At 34.3% G+C, this 9,584-nt stretch overlaps 1 protein-coding gene across 2 annotated transcripts in view; it reads left to right on the top strand.

The window, feature by feature from the left end:
- Positions 1-2,330: 2,330 nt before the first annotated feature.
- Positions 2,331-9,584, top strand: part of LOC110018923 (probable RNA-dependent RNA polymerase 5) — a gene marked incomplete at its 5' end in the record, with an annotated part of 126,057 nt that continues 118,803 nt past the window's right edge. For both annotated transcript variants that reach the window (XR_002293409.1, XM_020716400.1), the window contains 2 exon segments: positions 2,331-2,460; positions 4,045-4,119. Coding sequence is in view for 1 of the 2 variants with exons in the window: in XM_020716400.1 (XP_020572059.1) it covers positions 2,331-2,460; positions 4,045-4,119 (205 nt within the window).

Raw genomic sequence — 9,584 nt, 5'->3', positions numbered from 1 at the left:
AGTAAAGGTGCAAGGCTAAACTTGTTGAAAAAGACTTTCAGCAGAGACAAGATATTACCCATGCAGTGGGAGTTGTAAGCAGAGACAAGAGTAATCCAGGAAATAGCTTGGAGGTGCAAGACTATTTGGACCTTACTGATATGTTGACTGAGGGTATTACTCTTGAGAAACTGAAGTTGTGCACAGCTTCAATTGGTCTTCCGGAGTGAAGCTATAGGCTTTGAGTTGCAGAAGTGAAGGATTCATGTTTAAAGAAAAAGTCATCGTCGCCAGCGGAAGATATCAGTTCGAGGAAAATTACGTTGTAATATGTGTTTCAGTCTCCAAGTGAGAGATTTGTTAAGTTGGAGCCCGATCTGCCTCCCGATCTCCCGCTCCCGCTTCCTGCTCCTTGTTCCCGATCGAGAAAGGTAGTTTTGCAGAGCAAAGCTTCGGTTTGCCTCCTGCCTCTTCAGTCGCGTACCGTAGGCGCCAATGCTCCCTCCTCTTCGTGATAAAAGGTATCGCATGACTCTGTTTTAGTTAACGAAGTCAAGTTTTTTGTGTTCTTCGTCGGGTTTCCTCGGGATACAAGAAGAGAAGTGCAAGGTGTAGTTCTTTGTGGTGAAGGAAGAAGAAACAAGAAGAAGATTGTTCTCCTTTGGCTTTTTCTTGGTGGCTTGTGGCAGAAGAGAAATTAAGTTTATTTCTCTTGTAAGTTTATCTTCTTCCGTGTATCTCGATGTAGAGATTCTTCGGTGCATCTTACTGTAGAGAGAGAAAAATAGAGAGAGAAGAAGAGTGAGTAACGAAGTGAGAGATTCCTCGTGTAAGTCGAGACGATCGAACAGTATAAATTTCCCTCCTCTTCGTGATAAAAGGTATCGCATGACTCTCTTTTAGTTAACGAAGTCACGTTTTTTGTGTTCTTCGTCGGGTTTCCTCTGGATACAAGAAGAGAAGTGCAAGGTGTAGTTCCTTGTGGTGAATGAAGAAGAAACAAGAAGAAGATTGTTCTCCTTTGGCTTTTTCTTGGTGGCTTGTGGCAGAAGAGAAATTAAGTTTATTTCTCTTGTAAGTTTATCTTCTTCCGTGTATCTCGATGTAGAGATTCTGCATCTTACTGTAGAGAGAGAAAACTAGAGAGAGAAGAAGAGAGAGTAACGAAGTGAGAGATTCCTCGTGTAAGTCGAGACAATCGAACAGTGTAAATTCCTCAAGTAGTAAAATCTTCTGCGACTCCGTGGACGTAGGCAATTTGCCGAACCACGTAAATCTGAGTGTTCCGCCGTGTTACTGTTTTATGGTGTGAATTTTCTCGTTCTATTTTTCGCTTTGTTGTCGATCGTTTTTTTGTTTGTTTTATATATTTTATGGTGTGAATTTTCTCGTTTTATTTTTCGCTTTGTCGTCGATGGTTTTTTTGTTTGTTTTATAATATATATACCACAACAACTCGTATATCTCGCAACACCTCTAACCGTACCAGCAGCCCACCTGCTCACCGCAAACCCCTTTCCACCTCCCAGCTGAGCCGTCTAGTCCTTCCAGCTGCCATACTGAGCCGCACTACTTCATCCCATCACTTCGTTGCTGTGCCGCACCCACTTAACTAGTCCCTGGTAAATCATAGACCAAGATCCCCTTCTTCCGGTCCCAACCGCAACCCCAATAGCCCCCTTACAACCCACCAACACACCTCCTAGCTACCCTCGTCACTGTCCATTGGCCGTCCCGATTTGCCCTAAATTGAAATTCTTGTTGTGTTGTATTTTCTTTCTTAATTTGAGTCTTGTTTGTAACCACTTTGGTTTTGAGTAATAAAATTTTGCTTGTCGTACCGAATTTCGGGTTAATTCCGGTATCAAACTATTAATTGATAAATGTTAAATTATTGCTTAATACATAACTATGTTAACAACTTCTTATTATTGGTCAATTTGTTTAGTGAATAAATACTTTTTGTTTAGCATAACTAGAAATTAAAAATAAATTGAATTTAATTAAACTTAATAATTATATTATTGATATGGAATTCGGTTTCTGTATTCCAACATAGAGTTTAAATTCTGAAAGAACTTGCCAAGGAGTTTTATAGGATTTAACTGGATTTGTTAAATCCACTGCCAAATACTTTTTGAGATTTAACCATTTTAGGATTTATTCTGATGTGGATTTACAGGATTTAGTAAATCCTACTGACTTAAATTCTATAAGTTGCCAAACTGACTCTTTACCTTTTAGAAGATACCCAATTATTCATTTTGTGTCTTGCGAGCTCCTGTTTAATTTTTTTTCTAAGATTCAGCTTATGACCTTCATTGTCTGACTGTTTTCTATGCGTCTTTCAGGAATAAAATGGAAAGTTTTGTCTCGGAAGATCTCCTATATAGAATAAAAAATTTTCCGATGGTTTTGTTTGAAGGTGAAGCCTGGAAGGCCATTGGTCGTCATTGCATACGGGAGTCTGAACGGAGAAAGGTGGTATCCTTGCATGTGGGAAGATCATTTACTTTGGATGAAATGTGTTCCATCCGCTGTAAAATTAATTGCAAATTATTTTTGTTCACTGTAATTTGCATTTCTACAGTCACATATGGAAGTAAACCAAACGTTGCAATTGTATTCGTATAGTTGCCTTGAGTGAAGATAAAGAAACAACCTAGCCTATTATAATTTCTTTCACTCTCAAATGTACATACCATCTTCTTGGTTTGATGGCAATTTATTAATATTTTGAAATAATGCATAAATTGATCATTTGACATGACATCTTGGTAATGAACCCTCTCATGCTGCATAGGGCGCTTCTTAGATGCCAATCATTATTTTATTGACTAAATATTTTTTCAGATTTTATGGCATGCTTTTCTTAATTCTCGTTAAGCTATTTATTAGCTTCTAGTCATTTGTCATTTAGGATTAATTTGATGTTTTTGTTTATGCGAAGGAAATTTTCACATTATGAATATGGCCTGTTATTGTAAATCTGGAATATGGACATGTGATTTCAATGATTGTGAATGAAGCATTTTGAGTTATAGTTCTTAGTTCTATGAGATTTCAACCCCTTATTATTGATTGGGGGGATTCGCATGTTCTCCCATGCTTTGAGAATTCTATGTTTTGATAAATCGGAATTAGCACCTTGACAACTCCTTGTATACCTTTCTTTTCTCTCTAAAATCTCTACGTTTCTACATTTTTTTGCTACATACATTTCATGAACATCATGGTTGCGAGTGATCTTTTTGGCATAGTGATTCTTATGTTTCTGACAGCTGGCTGCGATTGATCTTTTTGGCATAGTGATTCTTATTTTTCTGACAGCTGGCTGCGAGTGATCTTTTTGGCATAGTGATTCTTATTTTTTTGACAGCTGGCATTTAAATATCTTTGGCCTTCGATTTTTTACGTATAATCAATTTAATGGAAAGGTCTTCCTATTTGAAGTGGGAAGAACTTAGAAGTAAAACATAAATTTCAAATGATTGCCTGGGATTACTAAATTGCGACCTACAGTTTTCCTCCAATTGCCAAATCAATAATAAAAATTCATGCGATTACAAAATGTTAATTACAAAAATTTAAACTGTTTAAATGCTGAAGATGGGATGGAGATCCTTGCTACTTGAAGGGTCAATTTTCGGTTTCACTAAACATATGCCATACTTTATTTTTGCTCTTATTTGTGCAAGCATTTAAGGCACTGTTTGGTTGCTGCACATGGGTTGTCATGCTATCCCCGACATAAAAATGCAACCAAATTTGCCATATTATCTAGGAAGGGATTCTTTGAAGTAATTTAACTTTATTTACTAATTTTTAAATCAAACACAAGAATTTAGTTTGCATATAAATCTTGTTCATTGCATTGATTTCGTTCTAACTAATCAATCCTTACTGCTTGGAGAGTTTATTTTCACGGTCAATAAGTTTAAGCTTTAGGTATTTTTAAAATCTAGTTTTGATTGACTACTTATTTTCATAATGTGCAGGCATATGTCTATACTTATCATCTAGGTTAGTAGAATCTCATGAATTATATTTTCTTCAATTTTGTAGAATGTTGACTGGGATTCTGGAAAGCCACATGCATATCACTGTCATGTCAGTCTCAGTGGAGAAGTTATTTTTAAGGTAATTTGCATCCATTGAAAGATGCTTTTACTTAATTGATCTTTGTGTCGGCTGATTTATTTATTGTGTTATGCTTTGAAACAATAATCCTTCAGGAATTCTGATAAGTTTTCTCAACATGCTAGAAGAAGGTTGTGGTATGTTGAATATCTGGAGTGTTAGTGTTGTTTTATTTAATGGCATGTTTGGCATGATGCATATTTGCAAATTCATAGGTTCTTATTAATTTTCAAGTAGAAAGAAATGGCTAAACTCTTTGATGAGTAATTTTGAATTTTTTTCAACTTCTTACGGCATATGTTAGCTTACTTGGACTTCAATAGTTTTTGTGGATTTAAAAGTCTTATACAATTTTCATAATTCCAGTGATGAAGCTGATTTGGGCTAGATTTTGTATTTCTTTATAGATTTATTGATTTCAAGTGTTCTTAGACCATTTTCATGCTTAAATAAATTATTTGGGTGTGGTTTGATCTTCAAAAGTTTCGTGGTTTGCTATTTAGATCCTAATTAAGGATAGTTGAAGCTAGTCTTTGGTGGACTTATTGTCAGACTTGGTGAGACTTTGATCAAATCAGATGGATTCGTGCTGAAGATGACCGGCTCTTAGTTAGAGACTGTGTTATAAGAAAAACAAAATGATTTTGTACTTTTAAATGAGAGTGTTAAATCTCTACATGTTCTTCGGGTTACACCCAAAAAATAGAGCGTTAGTCGGATGAGAGGAACGAGTGAAGGTACAGGAAGGAGAGTAAACAACAAATAATGCTAATTCTTTTGAAATGGATTCAGTAGTCCTTATTGTGGCAATGAATTTAATGCATGTCATACTTCACTTTTAAAATAGCCAAATATATATTTAGGCTATTTAATTTAAATCACTTAGCAACTTTTATAAAAATTTAAAGAGGCTAATACTTTGATCTGTCAATTTGATAAGATTATATTATTTTTTTAATCTTAAATAGTAATAATATAGCTGATAATTTGACATTAAGCTCTAAATTTAAATAAACTCAAAATTAAAAATTATATACTGTAATGTAAACTTAGAAATTTATTATAAAAAATATATTTCTTTAATATATTTATAACATACTTTTATCTGTGATTATTAAATACATATATATTCATCAGAACTCTAAAAGAAATTCAAGAATTTAATCTTTTACGTATCTACCACTCAATTTTTTTGTATTTACATGTCTAAAACCTAAAATTTAATTTTTACATACATGCCACCTTATTTTAGCTTAAAAAGTGTTTTTCATTTTTTAAAATTTAGATGTGATTTTTTTAATGTGATATGAATGATTTAGGTGGTATGACTGTAAATGGTAAAGTTAAGGTGTTAGATATGTAAATACATAGAGATTGGGTGGTATGTATGTAAGTGGCCCAATAAAGAAAAAATGACCCCGTCACTTGTTCATTTAGTCTCACATCCAGTGGAGGCTTGTCACTTCTGCTCCATGTAAGAAAGAGCAACAACCTCTTATGTGAGAGCTTTTGAATGTAATGTTTTTTCTCATATAAAATATGAATACAGTTTCTGATGAGTATTTTTGACGTTATTTAAAAAAATAGTAAAAAAATTCAATTTAACATATTGGGTGTCTGGGCGGTTTAGTGCAGCTGGCAGGGGCAAGCTTATATATTTATTTTTGTGTGTGTGTGTGGGGGGGGGGGGAATCATGGAATGACCCACCCTCATTTGCAAAATTTCAAAATTTAGGAGGGGCAATTGCCCCCTCTCGATTGAATGTAGGTTCGCCCATGGACCAACTTATTTATAGATCATAGGGGATGTCTAGTAAATTATATCATTGTCTCTCTCTTAATGAGAATGTTACAATGAATTTATGAGCCATTAGGGGATGTCTAGTAAATTACATGATTGTCTTTCTCTTAATGAGAATGTTAAAATGAATTTATGAGCCATTACACCTTTAAATATTTGTAACCGACTTTGAAATTTTTTGACCCTGGTAACTGCTACTGGCGCCGCTCTGTATTGGTAACTGTTATTAACGTTGTTTCATATCCATAGTCGTTCAACTTGGTCGTTCGATCTTCTCTCGGTCAGCTAAAGTCATTCGGTCGACTGACAAATCTTAGGTTGGCTTCTTTAAGGGTGCCTCTCATGAAGATCCATTGTCCTTAGGAAGGAGGGTGCATCATCGTAATTTGATGGGCATCATTCCTTTGGTCCAGAGATCTTTATAGAAGGTCGGGGGGGAGGGGAGTTCTATTAAGTGACTGTTGATTTTGCATGTGTCCTTGCGCCGGTTTAGTTGCAGTCGATCTAGGTGCGTGGCCTTATTTCGTTTTGACGAACTTGCATTCGGTCGACACATGATTTGACTGACTGAAATGATGGTTGATGGCTTGATCTTTTGTGATTCATTGAATTTTCTCGAGATTTATGTAATCAAATTCTCGATGTATAGAGAGTTATAAGAAAAGAATTTTTTGACAACTTGATTGAACGAAGAGCTTACCATACATTAATCCAGATAAGGGAAGCTTTGTTTGCTTTGGAAAATACTCGAAAAGTTAAATCCATGTGTTCAATGTAATGACGATTGAGATTGGGAAACTAAATGAAAATCTTAGCATAGTTTAATTGAAAACTTTTTGGTCTGTTGAAGGCTAAAAAGATGCCTAATGTTGGAGGGGCACTTGCCCCCTCTCGATTGAATGTAGGTCCGCCCATGGACCCACCTATGTATAGATCATTGGGGATGTCTTGTAAATTACAAGATTCTCTCTCTTAATGGGAATGCTGAAATGAATTTATCAACCATTACACCTTTACATATTTGTAACCGATTTTGAAATCTTTTGACCCTAGTAACCGCTGTTGGCGCTTCTTCGTTTTTGTAATTGTCACTGGTGCCGCTCCGTATTGGTAACTGTTATTAACACTGTTTCATATTCGCAGTTGTTCGACTTGCTCGTTTGATCTTCTTTCGGTCGGCTAAAGTCATTCTGCTGACTGACAGATCTTTGGTTGGCTTCTTTGAGGGTGCCTCTCGTGAAGTCCCATTGTCCTTAGGAAGGGTTATTTTATCAGGCAGAGGGTGCATCATTGTAATCTGATGGGCAGCATTCATTTGATCGAGAGATCCTTATAGAAGGTCACGGGGGAGTTTCGTTAAGTGACCGTTGATTTTGCAAGTATCCTTGCGTTGGTTAAGTTGTTGTTGATCTAGGTGCGTGACATTATTTGGTTCTGACGAACTCACATTCGGTCGGCACATGATTTGACCGACTGAAATGATGGTTGATGGCTCGATCCTTTATGATCCATTGAATTTCTTCGAGATTTGTGTAATTAGATTCTTGATGTATAGAGAGTTATAAGAAAAGAATTTTTTGACAACTTGATTTAACGAGGAGTTTACTATACATTTATCCAGATAAGGGAAGCTTCCTTAGCTTTGGAAAAAACTCAAAAAGTTAAATCCGTGTGTTCAATGTAATGACGATTGAGATTGGGAAACTAAATGAAAATCTTGACATAGTTTAATTCAAAACTTTTTGGTCCGTTGAAGGCTAAAAAGATGCCTAATGTTGGATTAGTGATATTTTGATGCCAATATATAAGAAAAAAAAAGTTGTTCAAATTTTGTTAAGTATAAGAATCTTTCAAAATTTGGGATGTTCATGATGAAGTAACAAATACTATTAAATAAGTAGCAAAAGATGTATTTGGAGAATTAAAAGAAAAAGTTTCTTTAAATAAAACTAGTTGGAGAATTAAAAGAAAAAGTTTTTTTAAATAAAACTAGTTGGTGGTGAAATAGTTATGTGCAAGAAAAGATAAAATATAAGAACTTATGTTATAAAAATTGGTTTAATCGTAAAAGCTTAAAGAACTGAAAAGCTTAGAGAACTGAAAAAATATCAAACGACCTGCAGAGAGTCTAAAAGAATAATATGTGATATCAAACGGCCTGCAGAGAGTCTAAAAGAATAATATGTGCGCTAAAAATTCTACTTTTAATGATCTTTATAATAGATTAGATACCAAAAATATATGTATAAATTAACCAAACAAAGAGAAAAGAAAAGTAAAGATTTAACTCAAGTAAAATGTATTAAAGATGAAAAATCAAGAAGTATTTTTCTTAGAAAAAAAATATCAAGAAGTGTTTTTCTTAGAAAAAAAATATTCAACATAGGTGAGCGAGTTATTTTGATAAACTTTATAATGAAGTTTCTGAAAATACGATCGATTTTAGTGATCTTAATATAGTTAATAATAATAAAATGTTTCATTTTTACCGTCGCATTAGTAAAAAAGAAGTTGAGGAGGTTTTAAAGAAAACCAATAGTGGAAAGTTTGTAGGACCTTGTGATATCCCAATTGAAGTATGGAAATGTTTAGGAGATTTAAGAGTTTCTTAGTTTACTAAACTCTTTAATATTATTTTAAAAACTAAAAAGATGCCTGAGAAGTGGAGGAAGATTATCTTGGTCCCCATTTTGATATCTCGGGTTCACGGGATTGTGCAAATTATAGAGTTTAGTTTTTAAAATAATAGTAAAGCCTCCTCAAAATGGGGACCAAATTATTAAAGGGGGCCAAAATACTGAAGTAAATTTATCGTAAGCTTCGTGAGAAACGTGTAGGAACTAAACTCTATAATTTGCTTTGATGTGTCATACTAATATCAAAATAGCTAACCCTATACTGCTTATGATAAATTTTAGAGGAATTAAGGGGATTTACATAGGTTAAGACATTTTAGGAGGCTTTAATATCAAAATGGGTTAGCTATTTATAGGGTTATCATAATATTAATAATGCTTAGGAGGCTTTAATATCAAAAGGGATGCACAAGATTGTGCAAATTATAGAGGAATTAAGTTGATGTGTCATACTTTAAAATTATGGGAGGGTAATTCAACATAGGTTAAGACGTATTACAAAGATTTCTCATAATCAATTTGGATTTATGCCGGGCAGTTCTATCATGGAAGCCATACATTTACTGAGAAGTTGAATGGAGAAGCACAGAGATAATAAGGAGAATCTACATTTGATTTTTATTGATTTAGAAAAAGCTTACGATAAGGTTCCAAGAGAAATCCTTTGGAGAGTTCTTGAGAAGAAAGGTGTTGATATGACTTATATTCAAATCATTAAAGATATGTATACTAGAGCTGTTACTTATGTTCGAACTGAAGGAGGATTGACCAAATATTTTCTTATTTTTGTTGATTACATCAGAAATCTGCTTTAAGCCAATATCTTTTTGCTTTAGTTATGGATGGTCTTACTGGATATTTACAGGAGGATGCACCTTGGCGTATGCTTTTCACTGATGATATCCTTCTCGTGGATAAGACAAGAGAAAAAGCCCAGAAAAAACTTGAATTATGGAGGTCTACATTGGAGTCTAAAGATCTTTATTTGAGTAGAACTAAAACTGAATAGATGGAATGTAATTTTAGTA

This window comes from Phalaenopsis equestris, unplaced genomic scaffold (genome assembly GCF_001263595.1).
Source record: "Phalaenopsis equestris unplaced genomic scaffold, ASM126359v1 Scaffold000036, whole genome shotgun sequence".
NCBI lineage: Eukaryota > Viridiplantae > Streptophyta > Magnoliopsida > Asparagales > Orchidaceae > Phalaenopsis > Phalaenopsis equestris.
Note: the sequence above shows the minus strand (reverse complement) of the source record. Positions and strands in the feature narration are given on the sequence as shown.